This window comes from Patella vulgata, chromosome 1 (genome assembly GCF_932274485.2).
Source record: "Patella vulgata chromosome 1, xgPatVulg1.2, whole genome shotgun sequence".
Classification (NCBI taxonomy): domain Eukaryota; kingdom Metazoa; phylum Mollusca; class Gastropoda; family Patellidae; genus Patella; species Patella vulgata.
Genome location: NC_065879.2, coordinates 85,027,085 through 85,053,867, shown reverse-complemented (window position 1 = coordinate 85,053,867; position 26,783 = coordinate 85,027,085). Strand labels below are relative to the sequence as shown.

At 33.9% G+C, this 26,783-nt stretch overlaps 1 protein-coding gene across 2 annotated transcripts in view; it reads left to right on the top strand.

The window, feature by feature from the left end:
* LOC126821028 (myopalladin) overlaps nt 1-26,783 on the top strand; it is a 133,942-nt gene that overhangs the window by 86,778 nt on the left and 20,381 nt on the right. Inside the window, exon 4 of one of the 2 annotated variants that reach the window (XM_050549296.2) lies at nt 17,721-18,508. The exons of the other annotated variant lie outside the window; for it this stretch is intronic. Within the exon in view, the coding sequence (XP_050405253.1) occupies nt 17,721-18,424 (704 nt within the window). The 3' untranslated portion in view covers nt 18,425-18,508. Of the gene's footprint in view, nt 1-17,720; nt 18,509-26,783 lie in introns of those variants that run through there. 2 annotated transcript variants of the gene reach the window in all.

Here is a 26,783-nt window from a genome sequence, read left to right as displayed (position 1 = left end):
TCATTAAATTCTAATTACTGTGTGTTTATTTTACTTAATTAGACAGCAAGGCCAAACCAATTTTATTTTCTGTTCTTTAAGGATAAATAAATAGCCACTTGAATCACATGAAAGATGTTTTGTTAAAAATCAAATTACTTAATTAGCCAGCAATTCGGCCATACCAACTTGATTTTTTTCTGTTCTTCTGTTCTTCAAAAACACCTGTAAAAAATTGTTTTTCTTATTTCTTTGGGAAAAAAAACTTTTTTAAAAACCGAAAGTACTTAATTAGTTGTGCTGTTCAAAATCTTTTAGTTCCTAAAAACATCTTTCACGTGATTCAAATGGATCTGGGGTGGTTGGATGTCCGAATGGTTAGCATGTGTGCGCTGTATCATAAGGTCCGTCAATGAGTCAACTGGCGTGGTTTGGATTCCCCGGTTGTACGTGACAAGGAGTAGGGTCGCCTGTCCAACCGCATGGATTTTCTTCGGGTCCTTCGGTTTCCTCCCACTGCTAAAGATTATTGAAATAAAATTAAACCATATGTTAGTCCCGAAATGACCTACTTTTTGTTGAGTGGACGTTAAACGCCATTTCTCTCTCTCTCTCTCTCTCTGTGTTCTTGACTTGGTAAATAAATAGCCTCTTGAATCATGTTAAAGATGGTGCTGTTCAAAAACTTTAAGTTCCTAAAAAACATCTTTCACGTGATTCATATGGATCTGGGGTGGTTGGATGGCTGAATGGTTAGCATGTGTGCGCTTTATCATAATGTTCGTCAATGAGTCAACTGGCGTGGTTTCGATTCCCTGGTTGTACGTGACAAGGAGTAGGATCGCCTCGTGGGTGTTCTTTGGGTCCTCCGGTTTACGCCCACTGCTAAAGGTCCGTATGCGCAAGCGAATTATTGAAATAATATTGAACCATATGTTAGTCTCAAAATGACCTAGTTTGTTTCGAGGGAAGGTTAAACCCCATTTCTCTCATTCTCTCTTTCTTACTCTCTCTCAAATGGATCTTTATTCATCAAGTCCTGAAAGAACTAAAAATTAGACAGGTTTGGCCTATAACTCCTATAACTATAAGATTCTGTGCAGCCTGATCAAAAATGGTTCCAAATTTATAAGTTTTAATATTTCAAACAAAACATCTTTCATGTGATACTAGTGGCTATTTATTTATCAAGAAACTGACAAACAGAAAATTGAATTGGTCTGGCCTAAAGGTCTATTTATATTAAAATCAATACTGATCTTGTCTATTCATCATTTATTGACACTTTCATTGATTAATTAATTAATTAACTGGTTGATTTGATTGATCGATGGCTAACGAGATATATTTGTATCATTTTATCAATCAATGTATAAAAATAAACATTCAGTTGTGTAGCTTCGAAGACTTTGTAAAAAAAAACTTTTGTCTTTCGGATGTGGTGCTTGAGACTTGCTAACAATAAAGTTGGTGATTGTGTTAAGCTACGATTGGGCCATGGGGGGTCATTTACCTTTTCAAATCAATTTTTCTTTTTCAAAAATGAATTTTACTGTACAATAACACAAAATTAAACTTATATCGCTCATAAGACTATTAAAACATGAACTGAAATTGATGTTAGATGATAGTATTGATATTTCTTATCACTGGGGAAATTAAAATTAGAGTCTAAAAGTGATTTTAGATGAAAGTATTGATATTTCATATGGCCGGGAAAACTAAACTTAGAAATTGGAATTGATTTTAGATGAAAGTATTAATATGTTTTAAGGTTGGGAAAATTAAACTTAGAGACTGAAATTGATTTTAGATGAAAGTATTGATATAGAATTTCTTATATATTACTAAACTTAGAAATTTACTAAAACTTAAAATCACGACATTAAAAAACATTGATCAGAGCTATGTTGTGGGATCTATTGCGACATATGGATTTTTGGAATAATGATAATATTGCCAATGGCCCGGGTTGTATAATTTAAACATACTATCATTCACAAAAATAATTTTCATTAATTTTTTTTTTCATTGCATGGGAAATATAGCTGCGGCCCACCCGTTTATTTTATTGTAAGGCAATAGAAGCAATTAGATTACGCCCCAAATTAAAACCCCAAGAACAAAAAAAACCTCAAAACTCTTTGATACTATTTTATGTATTACCATGATTCAAGTATAAATTGTATTATATTCAAATAACTAATAGACCTCCCCCCCTTTTTTCATTGCATGGGAAATATAGCTGCGGCCCACCCGTTTATTTTATTGTAAGGCAATAGAAGCAATTAGATTACGCCCCAAATTAAAACCCCAAGAACAAAAAAAACCTCAAAACTCTTTGATACTATTTTATCTATTACCATGATTCAAGTATAAATTGTATTATATTCAAATAACTAATAGACCCCACCCCCCCCACCAAAAAAAAAAAAAAAAACCCTAAAAAAATCTAAACACACTTCATATCTAATGTCTAAAAAAATATTTTTGTAGGCCTACAATTGTTTAAAATGAGAGAGAGAGAGAGAGAGAGAGAGAGAGAGAGAGAGAGAGGGGCTTTTCGGGACTAACACATAGTTCAATTTTATTTGAATAATTCGCTTGGGCGTAGGGGTCTTTAGTAGTGGGAGGACACCGGAGGTCCCGGAGAAAACCCAAGAGGTTGGACGTACAACCGGGGAATCGAAACCCCGTCAGTCCTATAATACTAGATACGCCATATGCAAAGTAAATGAAATGAAAATGAAATGAAATGGGGTTTAACGTCCTACTGTTCTGCTCCTATACTGGGCTGATGAAGACGGGCATATGACATACAGTGTGCTATGAGGGAAATTTTGCCCGGGCATCGGCACTATCACCTACTCTTATATCGAATTCAAACTGCCAGGGGATCTTTTACGTGCATTCCAATATATACACGGGACCTTGATTTTTCGTCTCATTGGAAGGACTAGACAGCTGTCCTTGTCAGGCCCTCCGTCCTGCATCACTGACAAGGGGGAACCACGCCGGAAACATATGCAAAGTATTTATGGCTTTGGGGTTATGATGATTTATATAGGAGCCAAGGGCATTTTATATTGGGAATAGATAGGCATTATCCAATAAGGAGTGTGGCACTTTGACATTTTCAAATTATTATTGAAAGGGTCCATGGGACTGACATTTCAAATCTAGGCATCGCCGGAACATTGGTTATTTCGTGTATTAATTTAAAAGTTATTAAATACTTTTAAAAATCGACAATACTTTAGTCTAGATTAATCGTTTGAGTCAGAAATATCATATGTTTGTGACAATTTCTCAGTAGTTTCTGTTATCTAAAATACCATAAAACTACTAAATTCAAGTGATTTAGTTTATCGATACGCATTATTTCCATTGAAGCCTGCGAGTAAATCAAATGCCAAGGTCACGAAAGCGACATGCAAGTTCAAGGCCAACCAACTGATGCATTTCAAAACAAAAAACATGCAATAAACTTATTTATTTCATCTCTCTACGATTGACTGACCATGTGCAGACATTGTTACAACGTATGAAACCCCCCTCATTGGTATTTTAACGGTTAGTTCAACCTGGCAACAGTTTTCAGTTCCGAAGCGTGTACGCTCACACCCTATGTTCCCTCACCGGAATTGTGCAATGCGCGAGCGCAAGCAATTTTAACTAAAATCTACTAAAATTTCATTTTAAGTTACAATCGATCTTCATGAAACGCTTAAAATTTAAAATTTCATTTTGATTTTAGTTAAAATCTATTTTAATGATTTTAGTTTAAGTTTTTGTGAAACAGGGCCCGGCTCCGAACTGGGCTAATAAAGAATAGCATATGCAATACATTGTGCTATGAGGCCTATTTTTGCCTGGAAAGCGGCACTACAGCCTACTCTTATATCGAAATCCAACTGTCAATGGATCTTTTACTTGCACGCCAATGTGTGAGAGAGAGAGAGAGAAATGGGGTTTAACGTCCACTCGACACAAACTAGGTCATTTCGGGACTAACATGGTTTAATTTTTATTTACATAATTCGCTTGCACGTAGGGGTCTTTAGCAGTGGGAGGAAACCGGAGACCCCGGAGAAAACCCACGAGGTTGGACAGGCGACCCTACTCCTTGCCACGTACAACCGGGGATTCGAAACCACGCCAGTCGACTCAATGACAGACTTTATGATACAGCGCGCGCACGCTAACCATTCAGCCATCCAACCCCCCCACGCCAATGTGTACACGGAACCTCGGTTTTCTGTTCCAACCAAACGACTAGACAGCTGTATTTGTCAGGCCCTGCGTCCTGCATGGATGAACATTCTCGGCCAATGCAGTAATCGAACATCCGACCTCCAGGCTAGCGAGCCAGCATCTTACCCACTTAGCCACCGTGAGCCCTGTAAACATGCTGGAGCAAAAAGGTCAAAGGTGACAGTTTGTATGAGGCATGCAGAAATGTTACTCATCCCTCTGATTCAAGCTGAATTTCAGAAAGATCTCAGGTATTATTATCTGGTTGATGTCAACTCATTCTCGTTAGGTTGTTATATCACATATTGTTATATAGACTAATATCAAAATCAGAAAGATCTCAGAAATTATGGGGGGTTGGATGGCCGAATAAGCACGTGCGTGCTGTATCATAAGGCCTGTCATTGAGTCAACTGGCGTGGTATCGAATCCCCGGTTGTACGTGACAAGGAGTAGGATCGCCTGTCCAACCTCGTGGGTTTTCTCCTGGTCCTCCGGTTTCCTCCCACTGCTAAAGACCCCTACGCGCAAGCAAATTATTGAAATAAAATTAAACCATATGTTAGTCCCGAAATGACCTAGTTTGTGTCGAGTGGAGTTAAACCCCATTTCTCTCTCTCTCTCTCTCTCTCTCTCTCTCAGACATTATAATCTGGTTGCTGTCGTTCCCATTCTCATTACCTTGTTATATCACACATGGTTATATCAAAATCTGAAAGATCTCAGGCATTATAATAGGGTGGTTGTTGCTCCTATTCTCCCAAGGTTATGATATAATACATGGTTAAAGACCACTATCAACCTCAGACTTTCGTTAACTACCGGTATGTCAGAAAGTTGAAATACTTGAAAACGAAAGTAGGGGAAATGGTTATAAAATATCTATATATACCATGTTAAACAATTGAAATCCATGAAAATGAAAGTAGAGGAAATGGTTATAAAATATCTATATACCATGTTAAATAGTTGTTTCCGTTAATGACTGTTGATGACAATTCATAATTAACCTATATAGATAGTCCTTATCAGGCTAAATTTTGCAAAAACATGGTGGATTGTGCGTAGAGCTGTTCCGGAATAATATATTAGTCACAAGCCACGTATAATAGATGTAATTTAGAATGACAAAACAAAAGACACCCTCGCAATGTATTCCTAGAATTATTGTTTTATACAGCTATTAATATATTTTTTGAGGTGTGTTTTACAAATTATGATGTATCCTTATTGTTATATACCTTAATTACAACACGCGGGCATGTTCGTAACTTGGGAGGGGTTGGATGGCCGAATGGTAAGTGCGTACGTGTTGTATCATAAGTCTGAGAATGCTTTGAGAACTGGTGGCCTTTGAGATTAACAAGAATTTGATCAAATCTGAAGCTTTGAGACAATATTTCTTTTCATTTAGGTTGATACATGTATAAGTATATAGTGGAGTGAGCCAAAACGGTGTCAATGCGTTACCTATTTGTTTGTTTCAACGTTATTTCGTTATTTCAATGAATGGCGGAGAAAAATATATATATACTCTGCCCCAGACCTCCCCCCACCCACCCAGATCTAAGATTCAACGGCTGTTCATCATTAACCGTAAAAACGGATGATCAAGACTTTGTTTATTATCGTAACGAAGGTAACAATGACAATCAAGGCTACAGTGTTAAAGGGGGATTTCTTGGCTCAGAGTAAAGTAATTTGACTGAAATTTTCAGCATATTCTCTTTACATTACCATATCTATTCTTTAACTATTATAGCTCTGTTTAATCTTCCATAATGCCGCTTTAAAGAACAGTTATAATTGACCCCCTCCACCTCCCCCAGTTGAGATATAGCTAAGTCTCCGATTGATTATTATTTAAAAGAAATTTTAAAGAATCTTTCAGCAATTATGAAAATGTTTTTGTGTAAATTAAAATATACATTAATACAACTTTTAACTTGAATGTTTCTAGTGAAAAATTGTATTAATGAATATTTTTTTTGTAAATTGAAATATAAGTTAATATAAACTTTTACTATAATGTTTCTGTTAAAAGATTATATTCATTAATATAACTTTTAACTGTTATGTTTCTTGTAAAACATTATATTAATGAATGTTTAGGTATAAATTGAAATATACATTAATACTTTAAACTTTAATGTTTCTGGTAAAAGCTTATATTAATGTATATTTTGGTTATGTATTTGTATATTTAATAATTGTATAACGTGCATCGTCCAGAAACTTGTTGCATTATTGTAATTTGGCCTGTATTAATCTTCTAGGCACCAAAAATAAAACAAAATGTTCCCTTTTTTTTTTTAGCATGATATATTTTATTGATATTAAGAGAAAACAAACTTTGTTTAATTTGATTAAAGATAATGCATGTTGTTGCATAAGTAAACTATTCTATTAACTTGTTTTTTTTAATTCTATTTCTATTCATTCTTCTGAATTTATTTTTTGTCTCCTTTATTTGTTTAATTCATCTTCCTTCCTTCCTCCCTTCCCTCCCTCCTTCCCTTCATCATTTCCTTCCTTTCATTTTAATCCACTCTCCTTATTTTCCAAAGTGCATTTAATGGGAGTGACACATGAATTTTATTTATTTTGATACTAACCGTTTGTGTGCAGCCCCTTGTCCTTGCTCCCTCAAAAAAATAAATAGCACCTGGTCTCCAAAAAGGGGGGGAATTTTTATCTTAAATTTACTACTAATTTCAGTGACTTCAACTTTCACCCTACCCGCTCAACAATATTATACCACTTATGAGCTGTCAGGGCAAAATTACCCTCATAGCACACTGTATGGTGTGTGGCAGTGTTGGGATTCCAAAACTTTTCTTGTTTGACATTTTTTACTGAAAATAAAGGGGCATAACTCTAATTGTTATTTAAGCAGGCGGTTTCAGACCACAATTAAAAATAATGTGTCAATAAAATATTCAAATTTGTACGTAATAAAAAATAACTTCAACTCATTATTTTTCATATTTAATTCCTGTATGCCGATCTTCATTAGGCTATGCATGGTTCCCCCTTGTCAGTGATGCAGGACATCATTCGGATGGCACGGAAAACCGAGGTTCTGTGTACACATTGGCATGCATGTAAAAGATCCCTTGACAGTTGAAATTCGGTATAAGAGTAGACTGTAGTACTGCTGTCCAGGCAAAATTTCCTTCATAGCACACTGTATGGCATATGCCCACCTTCATTAGCCCTGTTTGGAGCAGAACAATAGGACGTTAAACCCCATTTCATTTCATTTCATTTCATTTCATTAGCCTATTCGGTGCTGAAAAGTAGAAAGTTCAACACCATTTCATTTCATTTGTGACTTGCAGTAAGGTTTTTAATGGACATTTATCTGTTGAAGACAATTCAGACTACCGGTAATTAGAAGAGATGAAAACATGTCTCGGACCACTTCATTTAAATGAACACAAAATTGATGACGCAGTTGCAGACATTTAAAATTGACTCGAACACAACCTTTATGTACTATATCTAAGCTAGGAAAGGTATCATGGGACCCCAGGGTCTTGTTTCGATATTGCCCAAACAAATATGAAAATTAAAATACATTTTCAAAGCTATTCGATTAGATTTTTTAGTATTTGTGATTTTAATTAAAACTAATAGAAATTGCTAAATTTTTTTACTCTTAGGCCAAACTAATTGAATTTTCTGTTCTTCTGATAAATAAATAGTCTCTTGAATTAGTCTTTTTCCTGAAGAAATAAGATGAAACATCTTAAAGGTCACCGGAAAAGCTTAAAAATTTTTTTAAATAATGAAAGTAATTATGTCAACATATCCTTTCTATAAGTATAACACAAATCTGAATGTCAATATTACCTGTAACAGGTGAATTTCAATGTTAGTAATTTCCGCCATTCTCTTTGAGTAGTCATAACTTTCCGACAATAAACAATCTGTGACGTTATTTTAGTCCTTATGGAAAAGACATAAGGACTTGCATTATTAAAATTATTTAAAAAATTTATGAAGCTTTTATCACCAACAGTTCGGGGCTATTCTTCGTTTGAATACGCACCTAGGTGATACATGTAATATTTCATACATATGGATGAGCTAGGATTGGGGGTGTATATAGCTCATTTGTGGGGAAGTATTCTGGTGAAGGTGGTCACTGTACATTGAAAGTCCAATTAGAAATCCATTTCAATATTCCTTTATATACAGTTAAATATACATTACAAACGAAGAATAGCCCGAACCGTTTGTGATACTTTTCCAGTGACCTTTAACATTTTAAAAATCAAAAGTACTTGGTTGCTAGATCCAAATTTTTTCAATCTGATTAAAATACAAATCTACATTTTGTTTCGTTTTTTTATACTTTCGATGGCCTACACTACATGTTGTAGCGATAGGTCGGGTCAGAGGTCATACAAGCGGCTTTTGACCCTATGAAGTCAGACATTTGATTAACCAATCAGAATTGATATTACGTACTGGTTGATTACCCACAGTTCCGTGCAAAACATGTATAAAGCTCACTGTAACAGACTGTTTCATTGGCTAATCCTTCACACCATCCACAACACGTCAATAACATTAACAACAACAGTTCAAGATCCTAGTGTAGTAAAGACAAGTAAAATGAAATTTTGAACTATAAACACGAAACGAAATAGGATCTGTGTCTTAATCAGATTGAAATTTTGTAAGTTTAGAAACTTATTTCGTATCATGAAGTATTATTTAACTGTATTTTAACTATGTATTTGGTTATCTTAGTACTTAATTAAACCTTATGAAATCTTATCAGTGTTTTCATATCCTATAGGAAATAATAATAACAATAATAATATAGACTCAATGCAATCAACAGGTATTATTTCTTATCACGAAGTATTATTTAACTGTATTTTAACTATGTATTTGGTGTTGTCTCAGTAATTAACTAAAATTTATGAAATTTTATCAGTGTTTTCATATCCTATAGGAAATAATAATAACAATAATAATATAGATTCTATACAATTAACGTATATTGAAAGATAACTAGATAATGAATATATTGGATTTGAGAGATTCACAAATAATAATAACAATAATAATATAGGTTCAATTCAATCAACGGATAATAAAAAATAACTAAATAGAGAGATAAAGGAATTATATTGGATTTGAGAGATTCACAATTTATAGATACTGTAAATATACTGACTGAAAACGATCGAAGAATTAATTATTTCAAAACCTGGACATACTGCACCTGTCACAGACTTTTGCTGGGGTTGGGTGGCTGAATGGTTAGCATGTGCACGCTATATCATAAAATCTGTCATTGAGTCAACTGGCGTGGTGTCTATTCCCCGGTTATACGTGACAAGGAGTAGGGTCACCTATGCGACCTTGTGGGTTTTCTCTGAGTCCTCTGGTTTCCTCCCACTGCTAAAGAAGCTTACGCACAAGTGATATATTGAAATAAAATTAAACCATACGTTAGTCCCGAAATGACCTAGTTTGTGTTGAGTGGACGTTAAACCCCATTTCTCTCACAGACTTTTGTTAGACACACATTATTACACAACGTATATAATGCAACTTCAAATGTTGTTGTTGTTCTTATTATTTAACGTCCGCTTCCACCGAAGGTGATAGCGCCGACAAGTCTTATTTTTCGTTTTTATTAACTTAGCAGGGGTCTTTCCTGTGGAAGGAAACCGGAGTATCCGGAGTAAACCCATGAGATTGAGAAGGCACCCCTATCTCCAAGCCACATACACTCACACCAGGGATCGAAACCACAGCCGCAAGTCAGAGGTGACTGGCCAGCTAGAGGCCAAGGCATAGCACTCTAGACCACTAGGCCATTCACCCCCCCCCCCCCCCCCAACTTCAAATTCCAGATGAAGGCCATTTATACTCTTGACCTATGACCTTTGACACTGTATACTCAGTGACTAACATTTATTGTAGTCCAAGCAGAGATAATTTGTTCTGGACTGATTGAGACTACATTCATTGTAGTCCAAGCAGAGATAATTTGTTCTGGGCTGATTGAGACTACATTCATTGTAGTCCAAGCAGAGATAATTTGTTCTGGGCTGATTGAGACTATTAAGAGGAGCATAATATTTACTGTCTTATTAGGTTTTGACATAATGTTTCTAAGATTAGCAGAAATCATAATAATAAGGTCATTGGTAGGTAAAATAAGTGGAGTTGGTAGGCTGCTAATGAGGTTTGAAAAATGATGTTTATAAATAAATTCTTACTTTGATTAAGTAACAATAACAGAGGGAGATATTAGGTATCTTTGATTAAGATATAAAAACAACAGAGGGAGATATTAGGTATCTTTGCAGCGTTATTAAGACCCAACAAATAAGGGATTGTTGCAGCATTTCAACACTTACATCCATGCGAATGCCACCCACCCACCCACCCATACCAACAGTGTCAGAACATGTTGACATATTTCCATTCATGATTCAATATTAAAAAAACAACATTTAATTATCATTTTCAATCACAATGTTGTTCATCCCACCCTCCTAGATATGTGGGTTATTTGTTCGGCTATAAATGTTCATAGTTTTTGATGATCCTTAAAACTGGAATACAAAATAATTGGTCTGTCACAATGTACCTTATTTTTGGTTCCTCACTTCCAAAAATAAATGAAGTGAGCTGAAATGAAATGAGGTTTGACATCCTTCTGTTCTGCTCTGAATGGGCTATAGAAGATGGGCACATACAGTGTGCTATGAGGGAAATTTTGCCCGGACAGCGACGCTAAGGCCTATTTTTATATCGAATTCCATCTGCCAAGGGATCTTTTATGTGCACACCAATGTGTACATGGGACCTCTATTTTTTGTCCCATCCAAACGACTAGACAGACATCCTTGTTAGGCCCTTCATTACTTTCAACCGTAATAATTAACTTATGAAGATTTTAGATTCGTAATAATAACCAAAGGTGATTTGACATATTTATTTATCGTACAAAAATTTGTTTAAAACCAGTTTAGGGAACCTTTTGATAATGGGGTCTCTGGATGTAGCGAAAGCCCCCCCCCCATCACCCCCAAAACCCCCATCCACCCTACGCCCCCCCTTAACCCTTAATCCAGGGCTCCATCTGGGACCACTCCTTTAAGTTAAAACCTATATTCAGTGAACCCTACTGTATATGGATAGGTTGATCTGGCAGCATGTTTCAAACTAAATCAAGCTTATTACGGATAATGAGCCCATTTCAGTGATTGATATGGCCGTCTTCATTAGGCTGGTCGATTCAGAACAATTGTACGTTAAAACCCATTTCAGTCTAAAAAATAATTCACAGGTTGTTAATACATGTATTTACCGTCTTTATTAACCCAGTCGGAGCAGAACAATTTGACGTTAAAACTCGATTTTATTTCATTGTTTAACTGGGCCCTGTCCTCATAAACCCAGTAGGAGCAGAACAGTATGATGTGAAACCCAATTTCATTTCTTTTCAATGGTTCAATATGGATAATCAGCTAAATCGTAAATAATATTGTTACTTAATATACCTCGATAATGAGACAGATTGTCGTAATCAATTATTGATTCGTAGATTGTGTAATACCGGTATTTATTACAGAAACAGTCCTGCCAATATAAAACTTATTAAAGATGCCAACTTTGGCCAGCTATTTTATATTCAATAGACTCTCCCAGTCAATATGAAATATATTAAAGATACCAACATTGTTTTTTTTTAAATTAGATTTTATTTCAAGTTACAATTTCATATTTTCTAAGAAAGTCAAAACATAATTATTTCTATATCTTTTGCTCAATAGGTTGTCAACTCATTATTTTACGATCATAGGTTATCTTTCTCACACTTAAAAATCTTCACACCGGAAATAATAACACAATTACCTCCCTTGTTTTCTTATTCCCCACCATGGAATAGCTATCTTTAAACGTTTGAATTTGAAGTTGAAAATGATATTTTTGCCAATTTCTCAACTGGCAATAGTGAATTATAGGATTAATAGGATTATTCTTTAACAAGGTAGGACTGTTTATAGATACCATCTATTTAAGGGCTTTATTTTAATACATTTTAAAAATATAACTTAAAAATATGAAATTGCAACTTCGATAAGAATAGGGTTGGGAAACAGGAAATGGCTTATATCACCCTTCTCCCAGTCAATATAAAACTTTAGAAAGATGCCAACTTTGGCCACAGTTTTTTAAAACTATATTATATTCAATAAAAGTGCGTAGGTCGTTATATAACGTCCTGGACAACTGCCACTCACTGTGTGTAGGGCGTAATATAACGCCTTGGGGGTATCTTCTCCAACCTATTCTTAGAACATAGTACATAGTTCTTCGTCACTTCATCAAATTAATTACACAATAGGGGGTAGTTAACGTTTTAAAAACGTCACGCTTAACGGGTTAATAACATTATAGAGGAAATAGTGGGGGGTGGGGGTGGATGGCTGAATGGTTAATGTTTGATCACAAGGTCTGTCATTGAGTCAAGTGGTGTGGTTTCGAATCCCCGCTTGTACGTGACAAGGCGTAGGGTCGCCTGTCCAACCTCGTGGGTTTTCTCTGGGTCCTCTGGTTTCCTCCAATTGCTATAAAGACCCCTACGTGCTAGCGAATTATTGAAATAAAATTGAACCACATGTTAGTCCCTAAATGACCTAGTTTTTGTCGAGTGGCGGTTAAACTCTCTCTGGAAGAAAAAATGATATTTTTACAGAAAGATTAATGGATATACCTAATGTTATAGGCCTGTCTCTTCCTTATAAATAATTTGGGAGTAGAGGTGGTGAGATAATTTTTGCTTTTATCCATATGCATCAGACACAGGTTTTTGAATTCATTTGGCTGTGGATCATGAATGAATGAAATAAGATAAGAGATAAGGTGGCTATGGAGACCTGGTTATCCTGAATGTATGTGACTAGTTTCGTTCGTATTGAACTCTTCAGACTGATTGGACTCATGTGTTGGGCGTTTTTATTTATACTATTCCAAAACCCTGGTGGGGTTTCTATGGTTACTAATTGGCGGGGTTACCGGGGTTGGCCCCTTGGCGGGGTTTGCGAATTTGTTACCGGGGCCCTTTAATGCACGATATGAGTATAGATCTCCCGTCAAAAGGCAACACCTAGTAACTCCCGTTTTTCTTATTTTGAGAAAAGAAAGGAAAACGTAATGAATGAAATAAGGTTTAATGTCCTACTTTTCTGCTCGGATCTGTGCTAATGAAGACGGGTATACGCCATACAGTGTGCTATGAGGGAAATTATTCATCTTTAATGATTTTCTTCAGAAAAAGTGTAAAATGTTACTAGAAATTTGAACTGAAAATTATCTCTTAAACAATGATCTGTGCATCAGTTATGGAGAAAAAGTAAAATCTTCGGAAATTTTAAACCAAACACAGTTTACTCGATCGAAATACTTAAATGATGTCTTTTCAAATTACAACTATCACTCCATGAAAAAACATAGACCTAGAAACTGAATGGCATTCAGCCAAGACAATTTAAAGACTTTGACTTCTTCGGAATTTTTAAACCAAACATTTTACTCTGAGAAAGAACAGATTTATGTTCCATCGAAATACTTTAATGATCTCTTTTCAAATAACAACAATCACTCCATGAAAAAAACGTAGGAATAGAAACTGAATGACATTCAGCTATGACAATTTAAAGACTTCTACTTTTTTTTTGTTTCCATTTGACATTCGCTTCGAGATATCAAAAACGCTTCACACTGCGAGAAATAAAGAAAATTGCAATTTGTACGGTTGTCACAACACATCTTTATTTAAAACTCAATTTTTTTCTTTTTTTTTTTATAAGATTCAGTTTTTCTTTTGTTTTGTGCAGATCACGTGACATTTTTTTTTTTAGAAAAAAAATAAACAAGTTTGAGATTTTATTTAGAATTATTGATACTGGAGAGATGATCTATAGAAATTTAGAATTATTGATTATATGTTCAGTAAAATAGATTATTGTGGCTGAAATTTAGAATTGTCAAACATGCATTATGTAAGAGCTAAATCTGCCTATTGCAGGTCTTTCTTTAGGTCTGAAATGTTTTCTAAATTATTAATTAGACATTGATTAACTTATCCAGGCCATAATCAACTCTTGATGCTATCGCTAGCCGGCGATATTTAGCGGATTCAAATACATTTTCTGAAAAATAATTAAACGTAAAAATGGATAATCCAGACTATGTTTTTTATCGTACCGGCTTTAGTAATGATGATCAAGGCTAGCCTAAAATTCAAAAGCTAATTGACTGAAATTTTCAGCATATTCTATTTACGTTATCTATGTTTTAACTATTATAGCGAGAACTGTCAACTCTTTATCTAATCTCCCATAATGCCTGTTTAATACATGATATGAGTATAAATCTCCCGTCAAAAGGCAACACCTAGTAACTCACGTTTTTCTTATTTTGAGAAAACAAAAGAAAACGTAATGAATGAATATCAAACCCCAGCTTATCCATTGATTTAGCTATTGAGTTACTAGGTTTTTCTGTGGCATACTAGATAAATGAAGGAAGTTGCTAGGTTGTGTCATGGGTGTAACTGCTTACAAAATCAAAAGATTAGAATATCTAGTACAACAACAGAAAGCACATACCCTAGTAACTACAAATATGGTCCTAACTCAATTTTGATAAAAAAAGTGAGTTACTAGGTTTTGACTTCGACGGGAGAGATTATAATTATTAAATGTTTAAAGCATCAAATATTTAGGTTGTGCTCATTAATCTAATAGGTCGACCAATTTGAGACTTACATGACCATTTTCATTTCTATGGTCTGTCTATTCTTGAGATTTCATCTGCCCTGCAGGGACAATGAACAGATGGAAAGTTCCTCTCGCCCTTTGATGAGTTTCTAGTTTTGACTTTCACCCAATAATAAGTTTGATTTTCACCAGATAATACAATTTATTTCCATTAAATAATACATTTGATTTTCACAAAATAATAAGTTGATTTTCACCGAATAATGAATTTGATTTTCACCAAATAATGAATTTGATTTTCTCAAAAAGAATGAATTTGACTTTCACCAAATAATGAATTTTATTTTTTCATATGATAAATGTGGCTACCAAATAATGAATTTGACTTTCACCAAATTTGACTTTCACCAAATTTGACTTTTCACCAAATAATTAATTTGACATCCACCCGATTATAATGATTATAATAAATTTAACCTACTCCAATAATGAATTTGACTTTCACCAAATTTGACTTTTCACCAAATAATGAATTTGACTTTTCACCAAATAATGAATTTGACTTGCACCAAATAATGAATTTGACTTTCACCAAATAATGAATTTCATGTTCTAATGATAAATTTGACCTACTCCAAATAATGATGGATTTGATCTTCACCAATTAATGAATTTTAGTTTCACCAATTAATGAATTGTAGTTTCACCAATTAATGAATTTTAGTGTCACCAATTAATGATGAATTTGTTTTTCACCAAATAATGAATTTGACTCTCACATGAATTTGAAACATCCAGATATTTCAGATTACGAGATATGACTTTTTGATATAAATTATGCGAAGGATTTATAAAGCCAAATTTAGAATCTATTATACCAGAATGTATATTTTATAATGAAAGTAAATGAAATGAAATGGGGTTTAACGTCCAACTGTTCTGCTCCGAAATAAGCAAATGAAGACGGGCATACGCCATCCAGTGTGCTATGAGGGAAATTTTGCCCAGGCAGTGGCATTACGGCCTACTCTTATATCGAATTCCAACTGTCAAGGGATCTTTTACGTGCACGCCAATGTATACACAAGACCTCGGCTTTTTGTCCCATTCAAACGACTAGACAGCTGTACTTGTCAGGCCACCCGTCCTGCATCATTATGATGAAAGCTTCCTAGGTCTGATAGAAACGACTGATTTTGAAATATTTATGGTAATGATTGATTAAAGATTACTAAATAAACTCTTCTACCATGATGGATTGATTTTTAAAAATTTATACCTTTAAAGAAGCGTGCAATGCTGGCAGTAAGGTTTTAATATTAAGGCTACCTGCTGATTTCATCAAGCTCGTGAGATGTAAATAGGGTTAGGGCACGTGATTGTTGACAAGATTTAACCCACAGTGGCTAAGTGAGAAAAGGCAATAAAGTTCCTCAAGAGTTTCCATTAGATGGGGCCAAAAATATGTAGGCGTGCACGTAAAAGAACTCTGAACCGTTGGAACTTGATGAAGAATAGGCCGTAGCCCCACTGTCTGGGCAAAACATTCTGTATGATGTGTGTGGGGGGGGGGGGTGGATGGCTGAATGATTAGCGTGCGCGCGCTGTATCATAAAGTCTGTCATTGAGTCGACTGGCGTGGTTTCGAATCCCCGGTTGTACGTGACAAGGAGTAGGGTCGCCTATCCAATCTCATAGGTTTTCTCCGGGTCCTCCGGTTTCCTCCCACTGCTAAAGACCCCTACGCGCAAGCAAATTATTGAAATCAAATTAAAAACCATATGTTAGTCCCGAAATGACCTAGTCTGTGTCGAGTGGACGTTAAACCCCATTTCTCTCTCTCTCTCTGTATGATGTGTGCCTGCCTTCATTAGGCCGGTTGGTACAGATATGTAGATCGTTAAACCCCTTTTCATTTTGAAAGAAATTAAACAAAATCTGAGGTCCTACAAATTGGTTGCACGTAACAGATCCTGTGGGCATTGGAATTCGATAAAAGAGTAGGCTGTAACGCTGATGTCCAGGCCAAATTTCCCACATAGCACACTGTATGACATATGCTCATCTTCATTAGCCCAATAGGAGCAGTACAGTTTGACGTTGAACCCCATTTCATTTCATTTCCCATCTCAATCATACAAAGGTCCTGTGTACACATTGGAGTGCACTCAACAGATCCCTGTCCAGGCAAAATTTCCCTCATAGTGCACACAGTATGTCGTATGCCCGTCTTCATTAGCCCAGTCGGATCAGGACGTTACATCCCATTTCATTTCACAATCATGATTTCATACTTTTAATTCTTTCAACAGTATATGTTGTATGCCCATCTTCATTAACCCACTCAGATCGGGATATTAAATCCAATTTCTTTTTTCCTCTCAATCATACACTCTTTCCAGGTTGATTTCATACTTTTATTTTTTTAAACCAGTTTGATTAAAACCCTGAACCTCTTTCATTTCATTTTTTTTTTATTTGTCTTTGACGATAGTAGGATATGGTAAATATAAGGAACACAAAAATTGCATTTTGTAATCAGTGTGGGGGTTGGGTGGGGTGAGCTGCTTCTAATTTATCCCACTTCTTGGCTGAAAGTATAGGCTTCATCAGGTGAAAGAGTGTGCTTTTTGCCTTTTAGGCTAAAATATATATAACATTTAGGTTAATCTCTTTAACAAATTTACGTAGTTAAGGCCTCATCCATTGTCCGTCTTGTTACAGATTGTAGCTTGAGTGAGGAGGGTGATGACCTTGGTGATGGTAGATTTATCGAGGGCCAACAGCCTGACGATGTTTTTCACCAAGGCTCTGGGGAGCACTTATTGTGTAGTTCTACTAATCAGTTTTATCTGGGAGAAATTGAAGACAACGAAGAAATAAAAATTACTCCACGAAGCAGTGTTGTCAAAAACAATAACGGCAGTAACGTGTCTGCCGAGTCGAAAAATGAGATAAATGCATCAAAGGCGGAGGAACCGAATAACAATCAACCGACTAGCCCTACTAAAACATTAACCAAACCAAATAACCTTTCATTGACCCCTAACAACGGACCTCTGATTATTAATTCTTCCCGTTCGGTGCCAAACTTGGTTTCAAAATGTCGTAACGGAATAATTGTGCATGCAAATTCTACTACTACTACTACTAGTACAGCATTAACTGACACGCATTCGCATGGCAACACTCAACAATGCACCTTGACAACGAATGCCAATTTAGCAGTGGTTGCTAGGAGACGTCCTCTGCATGGGAGAATGTTTGGAGAGGGAACTCTGAAAATACATTTTCGGGAGTGTGTTCTTGTGCTAATTGTGTTTACATTTCTGTCATTGTGTTTCGGAATGTCGTGTGGACGATTTGTGATAACAGTTTTTGGACTTCATATTATTTATGCAGTTTCTAAAAATCTAATAGAGAAGTAGCCATTTTATGTGGACAAGACTTTTTGTGAAATAGCTCCGCATTACATTTTGCAACTGGTTTCAGTGTTTGTGCATTTAAGCAGCAACTAAATGGCCGCCGAATCCATATACTTATTTCTCAGAGACTGTCATTTCAAATATTTAAATATGCTACGCAATAGGCCTACAATAGGCCTAGGCTACAAATGTTTTAAGTGTGTGAAATTACGCAGAGTATAGGCCTACATTACCATCAAAGACGTCATTGTTTTAAATTATGTGGATCAGTAGGCCTAGGCCCTATATTGTCACATCACCGTCAAAGACTTCATCGTTTTAAATATTTAAATACGCTACACCTGCAACAATACTTTATACAAATGTTTTCAGTGTTTGTGACATTAAAGAGAGTATGGTCATATCACGCCATCCGGAGAGTTCTACAACAGTCAGAAACAATTTAAGTCACATTGAAATGACCCTTTTGTCATTAAACGGAGTATTGTCATGTTCTGCCATCAGAAAGAGGTCACGTGGAAATGACCCTAACGTGTAATTAAGATGTCATCCAATCGTTATGTGTTTGTGACTTTCTGTTCTTTTAGATTGCCCAGACGTGGTAAATTTCGTCGTGGGTTTTTTGTCTGTTTTCCAAAGAAAACTGCATATGTTTAAAACAAGCTCTCTGATTGGATTAAAACTCTGAGATTCAACTTGCCAGCCAATGACAAATCAGGTACTGGACGTAAACTAGTCAGTAATTTAATAGAACACAATTTTTATGGGAAACAATCACTGGTTTATTCTAAAAGCACGACGTTTCGACAAGTATCCTCTTATCGTTATCAAGCACAATAACCATTTCAGTCAAACAGTATTTTCTTTCTCATAAATGGCTTACAGCTGTATTTGGATATTACATATGTGGTTCCAGTCAGAGTAGGTCAACCATACTAGTTTGTTTTTGTTCTTGAAATGGCCGGAACTTGAACGGAAATATGAAAGAAGACAAGAGAAAAATCTTTAAAATAAAATATTTTAATGATATATTGATCCTACATCCAGGCCCCAAGTTCACAAAGCCTTCTCAAACTGAAGTTAAGAATTTACGAAACTATCATTCACTGCGGCAATACTATATACCGGAAAACTACCGGAAAACACCAGAAAACTACCGGAAAACACCATTTTATACTGAATACCGCAAAAATACTAAATACCAGAAAACACACTAAATACCGGAAAATACCCTAAATAGGTAACCCGGAGACTGGCACACTAAATAGGTAACCCGGAGCCTGGTCCTCTGGGTTAGGGTTAGGGTTAGGGTTAGTTTCCGGTTTATAGTATATGCCTTCTCCAGGTTACCTATTTAGGGTGTTTTCCGGTATTCAGTATAAAATGTTTTTTTCCGGCAGTTTTCCGGTTGTTTTCCGTCCGGTGTTTTTCGGTGTTTTCCGGTATATAGTATAGCCCCCATTCACTGTTTACAAGAAATATCTTTGATCCAGAAACAGAAAACTTTGTACATAGTTTCGTATGGATGTATTTGATACATTAAAACAACATAAGTGTTATAAAGGGCTATATTTTGGTTAAAATAAGGCCAACAATTTTGAATAAACTCTTAATTTAGGTCTGAGAATGTTTTGTGAAACCAGGGCTTGTTCCTGTGTACTTGTAATAATAGAATTATACAATTTACAGCTATATGTATACAATGTATGTATCTAGAAAATATCAAAGGCCTCACCAACTTAATTTTCTGTTCTTTGGGATTTAATTTGTTATTTGTTCAGGAAAAAAGTCTAGAAACCAAAAGTACTTGGTTGAACTGTTCCAAAGCTTTTGGTTCTCGTTTCCAAATTAAGAAAATTGAAACAGAACATTTTTCATGTGATTCAATGCATAAAGTCTGTCATTGAGTCGACTGGCGTGGTTTCGAATCCCTGGTTGTACGTGACAAGGAGTAGGGTCGCCTGTCCAACCTCGTGGGTTTTCTCCAGTTCCTCTGGTTTCCTCCCACTGCTAAAGACCCCTACGCGCAAGCGAATTATTGAAATAAAATTAAACCATATGTTAGTCCCGAAATGACCTAGTTTGTGTCGAGTGGACGTTAAACCCCATTTCTCTCTCTCTCTCTCTGTTTATCAAGACTGAAGAACTTAAAATTAAATTGGTTTGGCCTAGATATAAAAATATATTTACACACAAGAGAAATCATCACAATTGTCAGATGTAAAGAGTACTAATAATATATACCCTTGACTTTTTTAAAGAGACACTGGCACATTTCTTTAAATAGTTTAAAGTCACTTAAAACATTGTCAATTGAGTTCCTTTGAACTTCGGAAAAACAAAGCAAAATTAAATGGATCAAAACAAATGTTGAAATTGAGGGTGCTATTGCAATAAGGTGGACAGGTGTCATAGTTTTTAAATAAGATTATTTGATTTTTTTCAAATAAATCCATTTTGTGCAGATTTTCTCAACATCTTGTTCATTTTTATTATTCTGATTCCACATATCACAATATGTCAGTTTTAGTGTTCTAGTGGTCTAAAAATATACAAAAATACTATTTTTGGCAGATTGTGGGAAATGGCACTTGTCCACCTTATTATACTAGCATCCTTAATTGTTTCAATAGCCTTCATTAATTAAACTGGTAATATACAGGTGACAGTTCCCTAAAACACAATTACTGACTGTACAGTAAGTATTGCTTCTTTGGTCTTTATCAGTAATTCTATGGAATACAATTACTGACGGTTTTCTTACCGAGTGATGTTTTTACTAGGCTTCTGGATATATAACATATCAAATATGATAGAGAAATCAAATGATATGGTGGTTTAACGTCCTACTGTTCTGCTCCGACTTGGCTAATGAAGACAGAAATATGATAGGGAATTATACACATATAAAAACATTACTTACGGTAGATATAGGTAATAATGGGCATATCCATTATGTTTTATTAACGTTTGATATAGACAATAAACAGTAATTGTATTACATAGAATTACTTGATAAAGACAGGACACAAGTACAAATTAGATGATTTTTGGTGATTTTAAATGATTTTTACGAAATTTCAAACAAAAATTTGATATCGAAATTTGTATGAATGTGAAAAAAAAACTAGTGCTAAATATATAAGATTAAAGGGACAATAACACTCTTGCTGGCTTGACAGCTCCAGAAAATAAAAAATAGCCTTATTCTAAGTACTAGATGTGTTATATTGTCCTACATGTTGTGTAAATTATCCATTAAATCCTATTTTTCCAATTTTTTAAATTAGGTGTGTTAAGATGAAATTTATATCATCAATTAATTGGTATATTGTAAAATAGTACAATTTGTTGACCAGAATAAAGATTAGGACATATTATTCAGTTACAACAAGAGTGGTATTGAGCCTTTAAATAATATCCGGATTACAGTGTGTATGTATTTGGAGTATTCCACAGAATTACTTGATAAAGACCAGAGAAGCAATACTTACTGTAGTTAATAATGGACATATATCCCATTATATTTTATCAATGCTTGATTTAAACTAGAGAAGCCTAGTCGAAACATCACTCAGTAATAATAAGCAGTAATTGTATTCTATAGAATTACTTGATTAATACTTGAGAAGCCTAGTCCAAACCTTGCTCAGTAATAGATAGTAATTGTATTCCATAGAATTACTTGATTAATACTTGAGAAGCCTAGTCCAAACCTTGCTCAGTAATAGATAGTAATTGTATTCCATAGAATTACTTGATTAATACTTGAGAAGCCTAGTCCAAACCTTGCTCAGTAATAGATAGTAATTGTATTCCATAGAATTACTTGATTAATACTTGAGAAGCCTAGTCCAAACCTTGCTCAGTAATAATAAGTAGTAATTGTATTCCATAGAATTACTTGATTAATACTTGAGAAGCCTAGTCCAAACCTTGCTCAGTAATAGATAGTAATTGTATTGCATAGAATTACTTGATTAATACTTGAGAAGCCTAGTCCAAACCTCACTCAGTAATTGTATTCCATAGAATTACTTGATAATGACTAGAGAAGCCTAATCCAAACCTCGCTCAGTAATTGTATTCTATAGAATTGCTTGATGAATACTAGAGAAGCCTAGTCAAAACCTCGCTCAGTAATTGTATTCTATAGAATTGCTTGATGAATACTAGAGAAGCCTAGTCCAAACCTTGCTCAGTAACAAGTATTTATTGTATTCTATAGAATTGCTTGATAATGACTAGAGAAGCCTAATCCAAACCTCACTCAGTAATTGTATTCCATAGAATTACTTGATAATGACTAGAGAAGCCTAATCCAAACCTCACTCAGTAATTGTATTCCATAGAATTACTTGATAATGACTAGAGAAGCCTAATCCAAACCTCGCTCAGTAATTGTATTCCATAGAATTACTTGATAATGACTAGAGAAGCCTAATCCAAACCTCACTCAGTAATTGTATTCTATAGAATTGCTTGATAATGACTAGAGAAGCCTAATCCAAACCTCACTCAGTAATTGTATTCTATAGAATTGCTTGATGAATACTAGAGAAGCCTAGTCAAAAGGTTGCTCAGTAACAAGTAGTAATTGTATCCTATAGAATTACTGGATAATTACTTGATAAAAACTAGAGAAGGGTAGTCAAATGGTTGCTCAGTACTAAACAGTAATTGTATTCCATAGAATTGTGACCTGTGTAAATGTATGAAATATAAAAACACCCAAAAAAGCTGGAAACTCATTTTTCCACAAAGCCATATTTTTCACTTTACCTTTGTATATTTCGAATAATTATTCCTTCATCCTTAAAATGAGGAACTTTTAGTGGTAAAGTTTTTATGGTAGTTTTTTCTACGGTTTCTTTCCATTTCATTTGTTTTGTTTCATTTTGCTTAAGCCTAGCGTAGACAATGGAACATTTATGTTGATGAACAAAAACATCAAAAAAATTTTTTTGTTTTTGGTGCCCGCAGACGCCGAACATGGTCCCACAGACAAACAAATGCTTTAGGTCGATCGATAAGTCTAGCACTACATAAAGTCACAGCAGACGACATAAATGGTCCCGCAGATGAACAAATGTTTTTAGCTCAAACAATACACTACCGTCCAATGACGTATTATATATTAACATATGTCATTGTTACCGTCACATAAAATCATGAGATTTCAAAAGGACATACAAATGTCATGTGATATGTATCTGATCGCTGATTGGTGCTGCATGAAAAAGCAGACGGTTAGCAAATTGATTGGAACAATGTTTTCATAGATGTTCGGCTAAAATATTCCATCGATTGAGTTTGGCTTTAATTTAGCTTTGTTTCAGTTCAGTTTTCGTTTCGTAGTTTGAAGGGACTATAGGGACCCTATATATAGTTCTCCCCCTTGTGTTACACAATTAGCTATTCAAATGTTGACTCAGATTTTCATTTCGTAATATGAAGGGACCAGGGACCACAATTAGCCATTCAAATGTCAATGAAAGCGATGATATGTTAGTTTCAAGATAAACAAACAATAATGTTAACCATTCTCTAATATCCATTGTTGTCTGAGAAAGTCAAGGGAGATAAGATTTTAGTACTGTTTACATCTGACAGTTATAAGGTTGGAGAAAGATTCCTTTCAAAACCAATATTGACAATTGTTATTAATATTATTTATTTTCTCCGGTTCCTCTGGTTTCCTCCCACTGCTAGAGACCCCAACACACAAGCAAATTATTGAGATAAAACTAAACCGTATGGTAGTCCCAAAATGACTTAGTTTGTGTCGAGTGGACATTAAACCCCATTTCTCGCATCACTGAAAGTCAAGGGACATGTGACAATTGGAGAAGGATTATTTGAAGTAACAATATTGGTATTAATATTATTCATTTTAAAAAAAAAAACAGACCATATCCAATCTTTGTATGATGCTAACAACATATACATGTAATATCATTTGGTCATTTAAGAACATTTTGAATATTACAAACATCAATATTTCTCAAATGGAACATTTGAAAACTCTAAACTTAAATTAGCTGGCTATAAAAATAATGTTTCTTTACAGTAATTGTTATTATAGAAATAAACAATGGGTATAATTAATATTATACAAATAAACAATGGGTATAATTGATATCATAGAAATAAACAATGGGTATAATTGATATTATAGAAGTAAACAATGGGTATAATTGATATTATAGAAGTAAACAACGGGTATAATTGATATCATAGAAATAAACAATAGGTTTAATTGATATTCTAGAAATAAACAATGGGTATAATTAATATTATAGAAATAAACAATGGGTATAATTAATATTATACAAATAAACAATGGGTATAATTGATATCACAGAAATAAAAAATGGGTATAATTGATATCATAGAAATAAACAATGGGTATAATTGATATTATAGAAGTAAACAATGGGTATAATTGATATTATAGAAGTAAACAATGGGTATAATTGATATTATAGAAGTAAACAATGGGTATAATTGTATAATTGATATTATAGAAGTAAACAACGGGTATAATTGATATCATAGAAATAAACAATAGGTTTAAATGATATTCTAGAAATAAACAATGGGTATAATTAATATTATAGAAATAAACAATGGGTATAATTAATATTATACAAATAAACAATGGGCATAATTGATATTATAGAAGTAACAAAAGATATAATTGTTTTTATAGACATAAACAATGGGTATAATTAATATTATAGAAATAAATAATGGGTATATTTGATATTATACAAATAGACAATGGCTATAATTGATATTATACAAATAAACAATGGGCATAATTGATATTATAGAAGGAACAAAAGATATAATTGTTTTTATAGAAATAAACAATAGGTATAATTAATATTATACAAATAAACAATGGGTATAATTGATATCATAGAAATAAACAATAGGTTTAAATGATATTCTAGAAATAAACAATGGGTATAATTAATATTATACACATAAACAATGGGTATAATTGATATTATACAAATAAACAATGGCTATAATTGATATTATACAAATAAACAATGGGCATAATTGATATTATAGAAGTAACAAAAGATATAATTGTTTTTATAGAAATAAACAATGGGTATAATTAATATTATAGAAATAAACAATGGGCATAATTGATATTATAGAAGTAACAAAAGATATAATTGTTTTTATACAAATAAACAATGGGTATAATTAATATAATTGATGTTATAGAAATAAGCAATGGGTATGTTATATACCATAATCATGTTTCGTTACAGTAATTGATATCATGGAAAATAAACAATGGGTTTATTATACCACAATACTGCAGGTACTGGGGGCTTCAACTATTATACAATTTCTAAATTTTTCTGCACATTTAACAATTAGTAGGAATCAAGACCCAACAGATTAATCTCGGTTGATAAAACTTATTGACACTTGAAGATTCGAATTGAGATTTGAATTGTGACATGTTTGACAACTAGTCCAAGAGGTAGCCTTCACATGTCACTTCTCCTCCAGCAACTGAACTAAATAATCAATGAATTGTACATTTACATTAAGCCTGTTTACATCCATCGGGCATTCTAGACGTTTTTCTCTTGTAAAAGAAAATTTCATCAATTTGTCAAGAACTCTATATTGCTGAAACATTTTTGGTTACATAGCAAAAGTTCAGCTTAGGCTAAACCAATTTGAGAGAGAGAGAGAAAGAGAGATTTAATGTCCACTCCACACAAAATATGGTTCAATATTATTTAAATAATTCGCTTGCAGGTAGGGGTCATTAGCAGTGGGAGGAAACTGGATTGGTTAGACATATTGATTGGTTATGTATTTGATTGATTATATATCAGTTAGCTATATTTGATTGATTATTGATTATATATCAGTTAGCTATATTTAATTTATTATTGATTATATATTAGCTAACTATATTTGATTGATTATTGATTTTATATCAGTTAGATATATTTGATTTATTATTGATTATATATTAGTTAACTATATTTGATTGATTATTGATTTTATATCAGTTAGATATATTTGATTGATTATATATCAGTTAGATATATTTGATTAATTATAGATCAGTTAGCTAAATTTGATTGATTATTGATTATATATCAGTTAGCTATATTTGATTGGTTATTGATTATATATCAGATATATTTGATTGGTTATTTTAGTTAGATATATATTAATGTTTATTTATTGTTAAGCTCTAAAGTATTTTATTTATTGTTTTATTCAGTAAAACATTATGGAATATATATTTACAATATTAAACAAGCTACCAAAGAAACTGATGTAAAAATAACAATTTATTTATTATTTTTGTATA